Source organism: Parasteatoda tepidariorum, chromosome 6, assembly GCF_982258835.1.
Source record: "Parasteatoda tepidariorum strain Cologne lab strain chromosome 6, Ptep-v5.0, whole genome shotgun sequence".
NCBI lineage: Eukaryota > Metazoa > Arthropoda > Arachnida > Araneae > Theridiidae > Parasteatoda > Parasteatoda tepidariorum.
Window position 1 is genome coordinate 84219337 of NC_141760.1, and position 18649 is coordinate 84237985.

The 18649-nt window shown below is 32.1% G+C and overlaps 1 protein-coding gene across 1 annotated transcript; it reads left to right on the forward strand.

Moving 5' to 3' along the window:
- Window positions 1-487: 487 nt before the first annotated feature.
- On the forward strand, window positions 488-17131 carry LOC139425203 (uncharacterized). The gene is made up of 9 exons (XM_087166125.1): window positions 488-820; window positions 2422-2534; window positions 2608-2836; window positions 3638-4454; window positions 6400-6720; window positions 7441-7544; window positions 9813-10081; window positions 12401-12564; window positions 16799-17131. The coding sequence occupies exons 1-9, from the start codon at window positions 561-563 to the stop codon at window positions 16958-16960; spliced, it is 2439 nt and encodes an 812-aa protein (XP_087022251.1). The 5' UTR covers window positions 488-560; the 3' UTR covers window positions 16961-17131.
- The last annotated feature ends 1518 nt before the right edge of the window (window positions 17132-18649 follow it).

An 18649-nucleotide genomic window follows, 5' to 3' on the forward strand; every position in this document is an offset into this window, starting at 1 on the left:
TTGACTGTTTTTAACCCAAAATCTTTTTATCAAAAACACAAACAATTGTTTTCATTTAATGAAAATAAATGTAGAATATCGGGGCAAGAATAAAAGTTCAGTATTTGAGTGTAGCATCAAATTTTTTTGTTAACTCCCGTTGTAGAAAGAGTAATGGTGTATGTCCTGATGTATAAAAATAAAATTCTTCTAGGAGCGTGTGCGCCATTGTTTATATTTTTTAGCATTTGTTTTGATTTATAGCGATTATACTTTCTGGTATCCCTACTTCTCCAGGAATAGTTAAATTCATCGGTCTATTCCATAAAACCACCCCGAAGAGTAATTGATATCGCCATATTTTACCATACCTGGCAAGACCTGTCGTCATGGGGCAATTTAAATTTTATATCCCATCTTGACAAAGGATTATTTACCTCCATTTCTCTTAGTCTTTATCATTCTACGTCCAACATATTCTTTTCCTTCTCAAGGTAAGAGCTATCCATACGGAGCGAAAAACACTTTCTCCAAATAACAAACCCTTTTTTTTTTACTAGTTTTATTGTTTTTTTTTCCATATGACTCTTGTCAACTGGAGGGGTGACGCCTTTTCTTTGAGTCTTCAGCATTTTACACGCTCTGAGAGGCTGCCTGACCCCATTCTTAAATTTCAGACTGATTCCTGTGTCAAAAGCAGCGAACTCATCTTCATATGGGTGAGAGTAAGCCAAACTGTTATCACTGAAAGAATTAAAAGACCTGTTCAGGGAAAGTGTCGCATCAAGCTTTCACCGGATAAGAGAAAGTTGGAAAGGGGAATCACTGTTCTTTTTCTCTGGTGAGTCTGGTAATTTTGGTTCATTGCAAAAATAGCATTTTAAATAGAACTGAGGAAAGTGAAGTAATTTGTAGAACTTAAAATTTTCTCATTATTTGGGAGTTATAGTTATATTTTCCATCATGTAAACTGAAGATGGATAATTGGATAGTTTGAGCAGTTTGAAGAAGTTGTTCCATAAACACATTCAGCTTATTACTTTGGATTTGCGATGGTAGAGCCAGGTCTTGAAATAATCGGTGGTTCGTTGGTCCGATACCACAAAAGTTTGACTCGGATCACCCATAAAATAATTATCAGTTTTCCTCCAACCAGGAATAAATGTAAAGGAATGGTATACTATTTTGGTTTTTTGATTTTCAGTTTCATGTTTTGGTCTATGTTTTAGTATCACAGTAGCAAGTGTCATAATAATTTTGTAGTTACATATTCTCTGTATAGCAATTTTTCTTTTAAACTAAATTTATTAGCTTCTTTTTTTTCAAAAAAAAAGTTATTTAATAGCAACATGTAAACAGACCAGGGAAAATATAAATGGACTAGTAATGTCGTTTAATTACAGGTTCTTCTGACAAACGAATAAATTTCTTAATTTCAACTTCTAAGTAGAAGCATTTTATTTAATTTTTCGAATTTTTTTTCTCATTTTCTAATTTCAATTAGGTGATAAATTTTAAAAATAAATAAATCAATCATTTAATTTATTTGGAGAAAACAATTAGAAGATATTGATGTTGAAAATAAAGGTAGATTTTTATTTTGTTGCATCTAAAACAGGAAAAACAAAGTTGACATCAAATGTTATTATACTAGTCTGGTATGTAACAGACGGTTTATCCACTTTTGAAGAAATCTTTCTAAAGTAAAGGCTAATCAATATAAAATTCATATCAATGAGAAAAATACAGTGTATTTTACACGGTTGCTTTTCTAAAGGCAGACGAAAAGCTTAAAAAGTTTAAATGAATATCGAAATTGATTTTATATATTAATATTCTGTTGCTGTGCTTTTTAATCAGATAAATTAAAAGAGGATTGGATTAACACATTAAAGGAGTTTTTAGAGGGAGGAAAGGAGCATTTGGTTAATCTGTTACCTTGGATTAGCCCGAAAATTGGATCTGCGCATTGTAATAATAGATTATACTGGATAATTCAAAGTTTATATGTAATAAGAGTCAAAATTCAAATACAAATTTCAATCAATCGAAATTATTGTCTTTTATTAATTTAAGTATTTAATTGAATATTGGAGGAGGCTGTTGGTTAGTTAGAAATATTTAGTTATGGATCTGTCAGAATTAAATTTACATATGACAAAGATATCAATCCAGCTAACTAAAAGACTTTTATGTATATATATATTCTTTTATTAATTTTAGTAGACAATTAAATCAATGATTTTCTATGAAATTTATTTATATTTCTTAGTTATCCGATGTTTTTAATTTAATTTTGAAAAATTGTGCCTATTTGCTTTTTGGATCTTTTTGCTTTGCTTTTATATCTATTTATTTGATTATATATTATGTTAGACTTAAATGAACTAATTTAATTTAAAATTATGTAATAAATAATTATTATTCTGATTTATTTTTCAGTGGTCTCATTGATTCCAAAGGAACAGAAACTAAAATTTATGTAATGCAGACTTCAATTCTCATTTCTTTCTTTCAACTACTATGGATGAAAACAGTGCTATCAAATAATTTTGGTATGTATTTTACATCATAGAAAATTTAACTCATTCCCAACTATAAATCTCTAAATTTGAAAATAATTTGCAGGAATACCATTTCAACTGTCTTATGCACCGTCAACTAGAATTGTAACTGAAGCAGATCCTGCAAGTTCTGAAGACAATAAAACAATAATATTTCAGAATTTTGCTCCCAGGCAATTGAATCGGGCATACACTATAGTTTATCCTCTCACTTTTCCTCAGAATAGAGGTGGCAGATTCCTGAATTTAACCCTTCCCTCAGCTCCACTTTTGATAAATGAAGTACAATCTAGGTAAGTACAATTTATTATTATTAATTTTCTTTTATCTCTTAATTACTGATCAATAGATATTTTAAGTTTGCAGACTTTTTAGAATATTACTTACTATTCCATATTATTACTTTTGAGAATAAGAAAATTACTGGAATCATGCATACTGGGTGTTCCACAGAGATCACCCTTAATATGCATTTTTAGAATAATTCACCGGAAAATACCATCAACATATTTTGACAGAATTATAAGAATATAAAGATTTATGTAGGTATTAATAGAAGTTTTATTGTTATCTAACAACAGATTACTTATAAAAAAACCAGATCATACCTTCAATTTTAGTTAAAGAATAGTTAGATTTAGGAACTAACCGAATTTAAATAATTAAGACAGATTGATCTGCTATAATATACGAAATAACCAATATATTTCGTTTATAATACACCAAATAAACACTTTATATTCACACATAAATACCTGTCTTTTTTCTTAAAAATCAAAGAGTGCTTCTGTTATTTATTTGTTTATTTATTTTTTTGGTAGATACGGAGTCCACGATTCCGAGTTACGGCAGTGAATTTTCCACTTATTTTTCTTGTTGTAGCCATATTCGGTTAATGTGTCATTAAACGAACATCCAATAAAATTTTCTTACATTAATAACTTTTTAATTAAAGTTGTTTTGCATTGTATTGCTATTTATTTAACATAAATATTACTTTAGAATTCAAAGAATGCATGTAATTGATTGAGATTTATAAATAAATATACCCCACAATAATGTTCCTTCAGAAATTTTTTCATTTTTTTTTTCAGAGTCATAAGTAAGCCAGAACCATATCCAAAATTCGGATTTTACTCTTCTTTCCCTGTTTTAAGGCAGGACTCAATTGAAGAAATTGTTCCACAAAATATCCCAGAGGATAGCTACGATGATTCTTCAGATCTAGCAGATGATAACAACAGTATACAAAAATTTGAGTTCCCACCTTTATCAGATCAGTATGTCTCAAAATCGAATATTCCCTTCCCTGCATCTAAGGTGTATACGAACGAATCAAGTGATGATACAACTTCATCCGATAACAAACAATCCATTTCTAAATTCCCGTCACTTGGATATGGCAAATACCCACCTCTTGCACCTAATCCACCACCAAGAGTTAAACCTGTCAGTCCTCAACAAGCTATACGTCCACTAAAAGCACCTCTTAAACCAGTAACTCCTCAATACTTATTTCCTCAATCGCCAGTAGTTCCAGTTATTAAATCATCTGCACCTCCAGCTCCACAAAAATCAATTGCCTACAAACCTAGAGTGAATATAAACACCCCTGTTCCTCCTCCTACCAATATTAATAAGCAACCAAAAAATATTTCTCCACCACCTCCAGGGAAGGGCCAGATATTTCCACAGGAACTACCGATTGAGCATCCTTCAGGAATAAATCCACCTGTTGGATATTATAAGAAACAGCCAATACCACCAGCTGTTACAAGAGCCCCACAATATACATCCTGCATTTGTGTTCCTTACTATTTATGCAAAGACGGAGTTTTGAATTCTGGTGGAAGGCTTCTAGATGCTCGTAAACGACGAATTAGATCTCTGAATTACATCAGACAAAATAAAGTAAGTTCTAGTCGTGATTTGTATATTAAAATCTGTGCATTATTATTGTCCTATTTTATATGAAGGAGTGTTGCAATTATATTAATGTAAGTAGCAAATCATATTAAGATATTTGACTTTAAAACTAAAAATTACAGAAAATGTTTAAAAGATGTGTAATATGTATAATACGCACAAAATGAAATGAAGTAAGGGGCTGAAATTTTCGATTGCTCGCCTGCTTAAACTTTTTGTACTAGATTTTCTTGAATTCTCCTAATATTCTCCTAATATTTTGAAGGTTAAGAAACCAAATTTCATCCCAAAGTTATACTTATTCAGAGAAAAGGTATGTTTATTCAGAGAAAGTACGTTTTTATGTCTGATTTCGTAACTTAGAATATTGTCTGCTCTAACTAATAAGCATCTTCAAACCATGAATATTGAGTCCTAGTACGTGAAAATCCGATCATAGGATCAAAAGTTATTCTGTGAGTTCACTTTTTTATTTTAGCACTATGCATGTACTATTAAGAAATGAAAATGATTTTGACTGCTTGTATCGAGTAAAAAATGCTACAATGAGCAAAATATATAAACATACTGCTTATACAAATTTTTCCCCCAAACTTTTCTGTAAGTCAGCTTTAAATTCAATATATAATTACCCGTGAAGCTCTTATCTTTCTGAACCCCACTGGATGTATATTGGTGATACAGGGCTTACGGAAATATAATGATGAGCCAAATTTTCAAAGTAGTATGGAGAGCATTTTTCGTGTTCATAAAATAGAAATTATGGAAACTTCTAAAGTATTTATATGGAAACAATACTAAGGTACAATTTGATTCATAAGTGCCACATTTGAAAAAAGTATTTCAAATTTATGTTATACTGTTTCTTATCGCTATACATGTTCAAAGCCCATCAAGCATAGCAATAATAATAAGATGTACAGCTATGAAAAACCTCACTTATACCAACAGTTAAATAGTAACCAACATAGTTTTTTTTAATTTTTTTAAAATTTTTTTTTCAAGTGAAGGAAAGTGATTGGAAAAATTTTCTTGGCTTTTAAAAGTTTTTTTTTTTTATTTTTAACTTAGCTTTCGTATTCTACAATTGCTCAGAAACACGTTTCATAACCTTACTGTAATTATAAAATTGTGGATCAAAGCAGCGATGTCTCAGTGGACAGAGCGTTTGCCTTCCAATGAGATGACCCAGGTTCGAATCCTAGCTGTTGCTGGTTGATACGAATTCTGCTTCCGGCTCGCACCGACCACAGCGCTGATGTAACACATTCTCAGAGGGATCATAAGTTAGAATCCTCTTGCCCTCAAGAGGGTTAGAATTACCACCTACGGTCGGGATAACCGTGTATATTTCCTCTCCATGTAACGCTAGTGCGGGTTAATTCCATCAAAAAGCCCTCCACGAAAGCTAATTTCTCCCAATTTTTTATCAAGGAGTTCCCTTGTCTTCTAGGCTGGGTTCAAAATTACAAGGCTGCGAAGTCGAACGTTAATAGCCGTAAACTCAGAATTGTGTCACCTGTAAAACGTCGATTACAGAACAAAATAATTGTAGATCAAGACCGCTTGACTGCTCTTCTGACTGCTGATATTTATAAGAGAGAACAAAAGCTTCCAGATTTCTGCTTATGTACTTCCAACTTGAATTATGGTCCGTACTTTTGCAGTGCAAAATTTTACAATGGAATTCTTTGTATCAATGTTTCTAAAAAAACATTTCTAATTCAAAATTATTATAAACGGTTCTATTTCAGTTTTTACGGTTACCTTGACGATGAATTTTTAAACTTAAGATTTTTCCTAACGCCTATAACTGCCTAATTTTTCGTAAAGAAAGAAAAAAAACGGTGTTGCAAATTACATTGGAATGATTTATTTTTTTCATACTACCTTTAAAGACTAAAAAAGTATTTTATTGAATTTATTTCAGAATATAACAGCAATACCCTTTAAATCGAATATTGTAAACTCGAATCCTGTGAGACAAAGCCGAGATCAAGGAGTTTGCGAGCCAAACAAGGTTTGCTGTGAAATTTATTTTGATAACATTGATGACACAGATAATAATGATAATGTTTATCCAGTGGCAACACCATTACCAGAACTTCCTGTCTACCCACCACCCCCAAGATATCCCGCAAAACCTAGAGCACCATATTCTTGTGGTGTACAGCGAGTTTCTGACATGATATGGTCTAGACAAGCACAATATCCAACTGATACTGCTGATTTCGGAGAATATCCATGGCAGGTAATTAGAATTTATTGTTTTTAAAATCATCATTGTTCATCAATTATTTTTAACTTATTTAAAAACTAGTTTAAAGTTAGTTCTTAGCAATAATATAAATTTTTTAAAAACCACGTTTTTTAAATGAACTGAAAGGGGAAAGTGATTCCATATTTGTGATACAATGAAAGAATTAGGAAGCATAGTTTGATAGTTAACAAAATAGTAAATATCACACTTAGATAAAAAAAAAATAGTTGACTAGGGATTGGAACGTTTTGTGATGCTCTTTGGGATATTTTTTATGTATTTCCTATTATGCGTGCATAATTTTCAAAAAAAAAAAAAAAACATTTTGAATTTCTTATTAGGAAATATTTGACTTACTTTCTGTTATCTAAATATTCTCCTCAACCTTTGCCGATCTTCAAAGCAAGGAAAAAAGGCTCAACAGTTTCTGTTACATACCGAGCCCGGCTCGTTTGTGTATAAAAGAGGAACGAGCCCACTCCATAGCCCGTGTTGTTTAGATTTGGGAGAAAGTTGAGGCAAATATTCAAGTTTTGTTATAAGCTTGGTTAAGAATTAACTTTTTTTTACAAAATGATGTAGCAGTTATTGGTTAAGCACAAAATAGTTGACTAATATTGAAGGAGTTGTAAATCAAAGGAAATTTGTCAATAACCTATGTATGTTATTTTGTGCCAAAATAGTAATCGTGGTATAAAAATATCTTTTTAGATAGCTATTTTGAGGAAAGTTGTTGGAGATAAAAACCTCTATCTTTGTGGTGGTGTTTTGGTAGCTCCGCAGTGGATAGCTACTGTGGCACATTGTGTCAGCAAGTAAGTATATTTCTTAAATGTTCAATAACATTAAGTTAAGCAAACTATTATTACTATTAAAAGTTAATAACGCAGTTATTAACTTTTATATGAACTTGGAGGCTTCCCCTCCCCTTCTTCATTTTGCTCACCAACCCCCCGCGGTTGCTTTTCATTCATCCTTGTTCTTTTCGTTAAAAATCCATAAAAAAGCTAATTTCACTTATGAAATATATTATTATTATTATTCTATCCAAGCACATTTTATTAATATGTTTATTTCGTTAATTTTACTTAAGCAATTTTTCTACAACAATGGATGAATAATTGTTATTTGAAGAGAAACAAATAGCAAAATGCGCTTAAAAATTAAATAACTTTCGAACAAATAGGATTTTCGAAAAAAAAAAAAACTCTCGTCAACTTTATATAAGTAGTTTCAAGGCATAAAATTAACTAGATTTTCGGATATATTTAAGTGGTTCTGTCAGCAAGTCAAATTTCAACAACTCTGTTGTAACATTTCAGCCGGCAGTAGATCAGCCAGCAGGACATTTTTTAAACACAAGTTTAACAGTTAAAAATTCTAGAGCTATAATCGAATCTTTTATTTAATCCAAAACTTATGGTGCATTTTTTTACACACCTTTGTAATTCCCCGTTTCTAAGTGCTTTTGAGCTGCAAAATAAAAAGCAACGGAAAAAATTTTGCTAAAAAAATGTTTAAAATTACAATAACTTTCGAATAAATTAGAATTACGTTTAAAACTCTGTGTTAAGTTCATTAACAAATATGGTCCTTTTCGCAAGCTGAATTTTAACTCTATTGTTGTATTTCTGCAGCCTACAGAACGGCCGCATGGTATTTTTTTCTTGCAAGTTTAACAAGTAATAATTCTCAATTGAATTATCGAATGTTAAATTTTTTTATTCCATCGTAATTCCTATTCATTTTTCTATGCAATTTCGAAATTTGAAATTATTAAGCCATGTAGTTTTTGCAAGCAAACTAAAATGTATCGTTAAGTTGGACGACGAAAACAGCGACGGAGGCGCCAACAGCGCTTCCAATTTTTTTAATATCGAGAGTCACTAATAACATAAAGCAAATAAGTGTTTAAACCTTTACTCGTTATAAATAATGAGCTCTAACGTTTATTTTCTTTTTTGAATTTTAGGATCTTCCATTGCTTCCTTATAATTTTTATTTCTTGCCGCGAAATTTTCTTTGAAAACAAATATTTAGATTTATGTTATTACCGTCAATAAACATAAACAACCTATTGAAGCAGAAAATTAGAAACAATAACGTTCGGCTTCGTATTGAATTAACAATGAGCTACGAAAACAATGTCCTCGCAAGGGAGGACTAACTGACTGATGAACAAGAAATTCATGACATCTAATTATCAATAATTAGGTGTTAAACGGTTTGTTAGTAAAGAATCGTTTAAATAGTATACAGGATGCCCAAAATAGACCGACAGTTTTCAAAAAATTTATAGTTTAAAAACGGTTAAGGCTTAAACTAAAAATATTTTCAACAAACTTAAGTCGAAAGCATAAGTTTTATTCCTAGAGTTTCTGATTTAGCTCGAAAAGTTTTAAGCAGATGGCGCGATACTTTTCCTACTTTATGTTTGCTGATTTCATCCCACGAACAAGTGGTTGCGAATGGTGATTGACATTTCAAAACTATTGTTATTTTATTTTAATTTGTAAAAGATACTTAAACATTTTGCTTTTAACTTTCACTAAGTTTTCTTAAATTTAAGGGATTTATTGTCTGCAATGCCATCTGTCCGAAAATTTTTAAACCAAAAATGAAAATTCTGAGAAGAACATTTAAGCCCTCTTGCACAAATTTACAGCAAGAATTGCTTTTGACGAAATACTAAAATGGAGATCTATCGACAAAGACTACTCACTTCTGCCTAGCTTAATAGTATGAGGTTGCCGCAGCTGATAGGGAGAATTTCTGAAGAGATCAGATTTGGTGAGAATGCCCTCTCTGGTTATTTCCGTTTCCGTTTTTAAAAACGCTATATGTTTAGCCACCTCAGCTAGATTTGGCATGTGACATTTCTAACGGCAATCATTGGTCGATTTTCTAGCGTTGCCTTTCGGGGAGTTGTAATGAAGCTTTTTTTGTCACCATGTAAGAGAAATATATATATAGATGTGTAATAAAAATTTAAAAAAAATTACTATAATTTTTAATAAATAAATTTATAAATATCGTAGATGGTATAATATGGATACCTTTAACCCTATTTGTATATCTTAAAGGTATGCCAATTCACCTCTTCTTGTTCGACTCGGAGAATGGGACGTTAAGAGAAAAGATGAAATTTATCCATACACTGAGAAAGATGTGACTACTATGGTTGTTCATCCAGACTTTGATCCTGAAACCCTACAAGGTGACCTGGCATTGCTTCGCTTGACGGAACCCGTTGATAGATTACCTCACATTAATCCAGCTTGCCTACCAACGCCCGGACAAGTATATGATGATCAAAAATGTTGGGTTTCAGGATGGGGTAAAAATTTCTTTGGTAAGTAACTACAAATGCATTAAATGGTACTTATTTATTTTCTTACATTTGTGTTTGCATTCGTGGTATTTTAAAAAATGTCAGCTTTTACGCTTTTCTTGGGAGATATTTCCCGGGAATTAAATGCTCAATAGCTACGGCATATTCATAAATGACAACTTTTACATTTACCCCAGAATGAAATGTGTAGAGCATATTCATATCGGTATCTTTTACGCTTTTTCTGGAAAATATTTCTCGGATATTCATAACATGTTCATATATGCCTTATTCCGGAAGGTATATCCCGGGAATGAAAGGTTTTAGGCATATTCATATAGGTCACCATTGTGCTTTATCTGAAAGATTATTTCCGGTAATTTAATACTCATGACTTATTTATAAATATGACATACTATTTATAAACCTGGATTTACCTATATTACATTTTACCATGATGATTCTTTCCCCGAATAAAATACTCATGACATATTTATAAATGTGACATCTTTATAAATATCAATTTTTAGTTTTTTTACGGAAGATATTTTCCGGGAAAAATATTTTGAGAACATTCTTGTAGGCCTCTTTTACGCTTTTCTTGGGAGATATTTTCCAGTAATTAATTACTCATGGATATGTTCACAAATTCTCATTTTTACACTTTTCCTGGAAGATATTTCCCGGGAATGAAATGTGTTGAGCTTATTCAGTCCCTTTACGCTTTTCTTGGAAAGTTAAAGTTTATAGCATATTCAGGAATGTAAAATTTTTAGTTTCTGAATCTCAATTTGAGTGTTTTTTTTCTTCCTGTAAGTAGTGAAACAACAAGCGAACAAGAGCATAAACAACAATTCAAATTTTTAAATTTTTTTTAACATTTTTAAAATTTTTTTAATATCACTTCATGGTTATGAGTTTTTTTTTTCTTTATATATTTATACGTTTTATGTATGTAATGTTTAAAATAAATAAATCATTAAATAAAGTAAATTTGTTACGACATGCGACTCAGATGCGTCTTTGTCTTCTGAGTTGAGTTCCAAATTTTCTAAGTTATATAACTTGACATTAAAAACTATCAATACACTATATAAATATTGAGTTGAGACTTAATAGTGAGCCATTCCAAGCCAATATTAGCCCCTTTAATTTTTGTAAAAATATCAAACGGTTTTGGGTAGTTGCCAACTTTCCGCCTGAAAATTACCTTGGATTTCAGATTTTATTGGGAAAGTAATCAACAAGTACCTGAAACTCGAAAAAAGAAGATTGCTGGTTATATATAACCAAGATGGCGTATTGACGTCACAGCTATTAGGCTTGGTTTATTACCACGTTGAATAAATTTTCGGATCAGATTTGATTAAGCACCAGCAAGTTACGTTAAGCGTAGGTGTCAAACCTGATTATCTGCTAAACTGTGGTATAAGAAATTGCCTCGATTCAGAAGTTGACAGCTACGACAGGGTTCGACACCTACGCGTGACGTCACCTGCAGTTGCCCAATTGCATTGTTTTGCTTCAGCACAAAACAGAATGTACAAGGACGTTCGAAATAACCACATTTAATATATTTTTAGAGTTCTTTTTAAATTAAAAAAAGTAAAAAAGGTGTACACATTAGGTATAGCAAATGAGCATTTTAGATTGGAAAGAAACTAGCTATTGAAATCTAACGAATGTGAGGAAGGTAAGGCTGAAAATCTGAAAACTAGTAATCCTTGCCTTTAATTCATGCTTTTGGTATCCATGTTAAAAATGCAATAAAATACTTATGCATATTCCGCAAAATAAAATTTAAGCCGGGAAAAATTAAAAACGGTATCGAAATTTGAGGATTCAGTGTTAGGATTGACGCGGTTTAAGCACCAAAACCTGTTTAGTTAACGATCGAAATTTGAAGATGTTTAAAAAAATAACCTTTCCCCAATTCTCCATTTTTACGGCAATCAAACATATTTTTGATAGATATTTGTTTTGTTTCTTATTCTCACCATCCTTTTTAATGATTCGCCAGATTTTAAGAACTTTTTTCTTTTTTCTTCGTTTAAATATTAATTTAAGATCCCGAATATGTTTATTTTTTTTTATCCAGGATTCCAAAAATATGTATTTAACAGGAGAGCTTACGGAGCACCCTATATGTTCAAAACAAATAACTCTAATAATTAGTCGTACCACCACTTAATAGCAAAATTTAGGCAGAAGCATTTATTTATTAATTCTGATTATTATTCGTATTTGTTTCATGGAACTCATCGATTTTAAAAGTAAGGCATTCACTAAATCAAGTAAATTAGTACGTAATTAGTATTTAATTTCAATTTCTGTTTATAGGGTCACAAGGAGAGTATCAGAATGTCTTAAAAGAAGTTGATATTCCCGTCATCAGCCGATCACTTTGCAGTTCACAATTAAGAAGTACTAATCTTGGACCTGATTTCGTTTTGCACCCAGGATTTCTTTGCGCTGGCGGAGAAGTCGGAAAAGATGCTTGCACGGTAAGTTGGATTTTTCTTTAAATGAGCTTTTTTAAAACCAAATTCCTGCGTGATTTTATTTAAAATGCTTAATGAAGGAAGGTTATAAATGAGATTTTGAATAAATAAATTAAAAATGAAAAAAAAAAGATTTTTGATTGAAAGATCTTGAGTTCTAGAACATTAAATTATTTGCCACGGGTTTAAATTTCGTAAATCTCAACTGATGAAGAGTTCAAAGTGACATTTGAGGAAATTCCACACTGCAAAAAGTCGACGAATTACCTTAAAAAAATTTCTTTTAGCATCACGGCAGCATATCAAAACGAAAGGATTGCGAACGCTATGGCGCAATCGTTAAATGAGTGTTAGTTCATGTGAGATTTCGCTGATTGAAACCTTGCGGACAACAAATAACAGGAAGGCGTATCCACTCAACTCTTTATTTGAAAGGGGTTTATAGGGTTTTTCCAAATAAAATGTTCGTTTTTTTTCTTCTTCTTTTTTCTTCTTTTTTTTGAAAAAAATATATGTTAGGACTTGTTTTATTCTGAGCTATTTGACGCCAAGCATAAAATAACACTGGGAAAAATAAAATAAAATTGGAATTGCCTCTAAACTCAAGCATTCCAAGTTTTGTTTTTTAATCTGTTTTTATCAATTCAGATTTTTTCATCATAAGATATCTAGATTTCTTGTCTTCCAATTAACTTATTAAGTTAACTTGGCAATTGGTATGAGTATAGAATTCTTCCCAGCTATTTTTTTAGTCGAAATTTTTTTTAATTCTAAAATTCAAATAGTTAAGCTTCAATTAATTTAAAAAATGCTTTTTATTTTCCAATTTCTTTGAGCTAGCATGGTTTTTAGAAAGAACATATTTGACTCTGATTTTATGACTCATCGTGATTTTTATAACTTTAATCATACGTGCGAGGTGTTATAGCATGTTTTCCCCTTCAAATTTTAGATTTAAAAAAAAATTATAAAAAAAGGGATAACAAAAAAGGGATAACATTTAAATAATATCTGTACGTATGTTATACTCCCGTTGAAATTTAGAATCCTAAGATGAATTATAGATAAGTCACATAAAATTGTGCATTGGTGCTTTTTCGATGAAATCAAAACCATCTAGACCCCTTTTGTAACTCCGATCTTTTTCTACCTCTTCATTGACTTGACAGCTCTTTGTGGGCTAATGCTTTCTTCGGAGACCTTCTTCCTTCTGCTCTCTTCCTCAACATGGTGTTAAAGTTGTTCACTTTTAGAGCTTCGAAACCACGTTTAGAGCACTCGATTCGCCTTAATCTGAACCTTCCTCTGGTTCATGCTCCACCCTGTTTAAAATTTAAAAATCTGGAGGTTAAGGAGTATAGGCTGATTCGCCAGATATGTCCAGCAAATTTGATGTGATTGATAATATCTGCCTCTCTAATCAGCCTGCACAGATATTTATTATATCTGAGCCTTCATGTACCATCGTTATTCCCTGCACCCAGAATCCTTCTCAAAACTTTACTCTTGAAGATGATATCAAGTCTATTTTCATGTGAATTATATCATGAAAATAGACTTGCTATCTTCATGGTATCTAAAACACATGCTGTGCACACAGGTGAAATTTTGATCATTTCACCGCACCCTAGTACTTTTTAGAAATTGTATGAGGGTTTCTTAACTTCGTAGAAAAAATAATATTTATAAAGTATCTTTTATTAAGCCGTTCAGGACAGAAGAAGGAAAGAAACGCTTCCCCAGGCCCGTCAACTCCGGGAATATGCAGAGCCCGACTTTGCCTAATTGTGGCCCGGGGCAAAAACTTCTTTTGGGGCCCCCCTCTGCTTCAGTAATGGAGAGCTGAACTTAATGGAGCTATTTAAATTGTTCACCTCGTTATAGATATATAACAAAAAATTGACTAGAACCTTAAATAGCTATAAAGTGCTCCCCTCCCCCCTCCGCCTCCAATGGTCAGACGAAATATTGTTCTTTCCATTTTATTGATTTTCTGACAATTCCACGTCCAGCATGCGAAGACAGTTTTCTGATTGTTAACTTTGTCATCTAGCTGCATAAAATTCATATCCTTGTTGACATAAGGGCGGAATTCAACTAAATTTTCACAATTACGATAACTCAATTAAGCCAATCAGAAGCCCGTATTTTTGTAAGCAGATTGCATTTTGCGATATACAAAAATATAGGCTTTTCATTGGCCCAATTTGTCCATCGTAATTGCGAAAATTTAGCTGAATTCCCTCCTAGAAACCCATGGATTTAAGAAATATAGATGTTTTGTGTTCATACGATATATTAATGAAGAAGCTAACATAAAACTGACGAATTTTACACTGTACTGATGTTTTGTTTAAAAAAAGTTCAATGAAGAAGGAAATTTAAAATGAACTCTCTATTCGATTTGGGGGCCCTCTGATGTGGGGGCCAGGGGCGACTGCCCCGTATGCCCCTGCCTTAGTCAGGCTCTGGGAGTATGCGTACTACATAGTACGTATAAGTACAAATACAAAATTGTAATACGAGAGTACCAAATTGAGATCACGTCTGGGTGATCATGGGCCGCTGGAGACAGATATAGGCTAATCCTATATATGATACCGTGGGCAATGGAGAAGGATTTGCTTGATCACGTATTTGTGATCATGGTTTTGAACAAGTTAAGTTAATTTTCTGAATAATATTTTGAGTTAACTTTTTTTTACAAACCAATTTTCACTGTAAAAACACTTCATGAGGATTTTAAATTAATTATAGTATGAAACACAAAAATGTTAAATGCCGGATGTTTTTTCAATTGGCTTTTTTATAAGTTGATTATTGTTAAGAACCTTTGTAAAAAGGAAATATTTAGTCACATTTTAAAAACATTTGCTTTCGGGTTTGAAAGCATGTTATGGTTAACTGCGGCTTGAGGGAAAAAATATTTTTAGACTGTTTAGATGCATTTAAGTTCAGGAATTCGATCAGAATATTACATTTTTCCGATCGCGACATTTTTCCTCTTAGATTTTCGATTATGAATAAAAGAAAAATAATTTATGATATGTCATATTTTTACTTAGGAAAATTTTATAACCCTTTTGATTTATTGATAATTTTATGTAAGACACTATGGAAATTCAAGTGACAAAAAATTATATTTTTCCGTAAGCTTTATTAACTTAATTTGAATTTCCATGAATTTTAATTCCAATGATAAACATCTCATTCATGAAGAAAAAAAAATCTGCACTGCATTTTATTATTTCGAATTATTTTTACTCTAAATCGGAATCAATTTGATTTATAAAAAATGATATATTTATATACGCGTTCTATGTGGTAATTTATTTAATCCTTTATAGGACATTTCTTACTAGTTACGCTACGTAAAAATATTTTAAGGATTAAGACTGATTTATAAAAAAAACTCATTTTTTTATTGATAAAAATTTATTTAAATTTTAAAACTTTATTTATTTATTTTGGTGGGAAGGTGGGTAGAATTCTCACATTTCTCTTTACTGTTAAGGAATTGGCCACAGCCTTGAACTTATAAATTACTGTTATTACTGTATGTTTATGAATTACTGTTATTACTGTGTGCTTGTGAATAACTGAGTTTATAAATTCCATTCTTTTAACTACAAATAAACCCCCCGATGAAAAGCGATCAAATGAACAAAATGCACAAGAGGGAGGAAATAGTTCCCCAGTGTTTGCTGATCTTCTTGACCCAATGCAAACCTTTACTTTACCAACAACACCTTCATTATGTAAATAAAGCCTTCCATTGTTTTAATGTGTTTATTTAAATATTGGTATTTCCCGTAGCGATTAGCAGATTACCGCAGAAATCATTAAGAAAGCTTCAGATTGACAATTCAAAACTAATGAAGTTGGTGAGAACTTTACTTCCCACTGCTTTCTAAGGGACCGTTCTCCCTGAATGAGAACAATTTACTAATGCCAATAAGAACCTAATTGGTGCAGTGCATTTTCTCACGAAAAACTCAACAATAAGGTAATCGTTTGCACCTCCAAACGATCCGATTTTTTTCTCACGCACTGAGAATTGCTCTTAAAGGCTAATATCGTTAAGTTATTCAATGGACAAACTGTAATCGACATCAAAGATTTTCTACAAATATACCTAGTAGAGCAATAGATAAGGGTATAAAATTGCTGCCCTAATTTATATTTACAACTTAATAAAAACAAGTTTCCAATTCATGCCTATCAATTTTCTTTACAGGGAGACGGTGGTAGTCCTCTAGTGTGCAAAAGTAAAGGATTGTGGTACGTTGTGGGATTGGTTTCATGGGGTATTGGATGTGGCCAAGCTGGTGTACCTGGCGTATATGTTAATGTACTATATTACTCCGACTGGATTAATAAAGTAATTCGAAATAGTTAAGGATGGAGGAATGATACTTCAAGGCGACATTTTACTGTTTGTGATTTTATATTTTTACTCATGTTACCTACCACCATTTTGTAAATAGTTATCCAAAATCGTGTTATTTTCTTGACAGTTTGCATACTTGTAAATTTTCTTTGAACATAAATAAAACATTTTTTCATGCAATGTGTTTTATAATTCATTTATTCCTACTTGCTATTGCTTCGAATCCTCAAATCTTGTTTTTCTTCTTCGTCTAAAAAGAAAGGGAAAAAACCGTTGGCATTGACTTTTAGAACAAAGCAGGTATTTGGTGTGTAAGTTAAAATTTTCTTTAGCTCAATAAATAGAAGAAAAAACTATGCATTTCGAACCATAATATGCTAAATGACATATTTTATTAAATTTGAGAAATTGGGTCTCTTAACCATTGCAGGAAATGTATCTATCGTTTAAACGTCAAGTTGTATGCTGACATGACGCTGGATATAAGGGGTTACGCTTTGCAGACCCTGATGAAACCATTCAGTTAATTTATTTCTCTCTCATGACTCAATTCTCTTTATCCCTTGTAGTCCCTCCCGAACCTAACATTAGTTCACTAGAATCGTTTCTTTTTTTTTAAATTTTTCTTAATCAACCTCTTCGTCTCATCAGAGGGGATTATAACACTATACTCTAATAATTGCAGTAAATGCCATGTATTTGTAAAAGGGTTTTAGATTAATCAAATAAATTTTCCATGAAAAAGCCGGGAGGAAATGAAACGAATCACCAAAGATTTAGAGCCTTGGCGAGATTCAATGTATATAAAAACTTAAAACACAAGAGCAGGATATTGTATAGAGGGATACTTTGATTTGATGCGTAAATCATCATCTTTGCTTTAACCACCTTGCCTTTGCTTTTAAAGTGCGTCTTGAGCTCATTCTTAAAGTTTTCAAGAAAGTTTTAGATTTTGAAATCTGATAGTGCTAGGAAGGTTCAGTGGTAGACTAATTGTATAGAAATGACACCCAGCTCTTGATTAATTCACGTCGCCTGTGATGATAAGTTTGTTTTACCATGCCAACTAGCCAATGTTTTCTTGTTTCTTAAGCTATATTGTTAATTGGGTCTCGCAGTAGACTGATCGTAAAGACACGGTTCAGTAAGCGGATGGGTGACCACTTTAATCAGCCTGCGTGGGGACCGAGGGTGCACGGTATTGGTACTCGATGAACTGTTCTACCGTTAAGTGCCCGATTTCGAGCGCAGTTCGTTGGGCTACCAAAGTGCAGGAGCCATCCTCTCTGCAAAGAATCAAAATTGTGATAACATGTCTTCGGCTCATCCTCAGGAAAGTTTCCCCGACCATCGCTGATAGTCAGTTGTGGAAACTTTAGTGCCACGTAAGTAGAGTACCTACCTATCTTGCTAGAAAGACTATTAAAATTTTATAACTTCAGCCAGATTGATTTAAATTTGAACTACTGATTCTCTGTTGCTGGGAGGGGGTCTACTGTTCTCGTTTTCTATTTGTAAGTTCAGCTAGTGCGTTTGCAAACTGCAAGTGGTTATTGCTAATGGGTAATGCTTGCAATATTTAGTTAATTAGAATTGCTAGCCATCAAGATTGCTCTTTTTTGAGTTGATCTGTCCAATGCCATTTTAATAGGCTCTCTAGAGATTTGATACCAGCGATTCAAGGGCAGCTTTGCAATT

Bases quoted from the DNA above. Each gene is read 5' to 3' on its own strand.
- LOC139425203 (XM_087166125.1), top strand. From the start codon at position 561: ATGACTCTTGTCAACTGGAGGGGTGACGCCTTTTCTTTGAGTCTTCAG. The intron at 7,545-9,812 runs GTAAGTATATTT...TATATCTTAAAG, and splicing joins GTGGCACATTGTGTCAGCAA to GTATGCCAATTCACCTCTTC. The intron at 12,565-16,798 runs GTAAGTTGGATT...TTTTCTTTACAG, and splicing joins TCGGAAAAGATGCTTGCACG to GGAGACGGTGGTAGTCCTCT.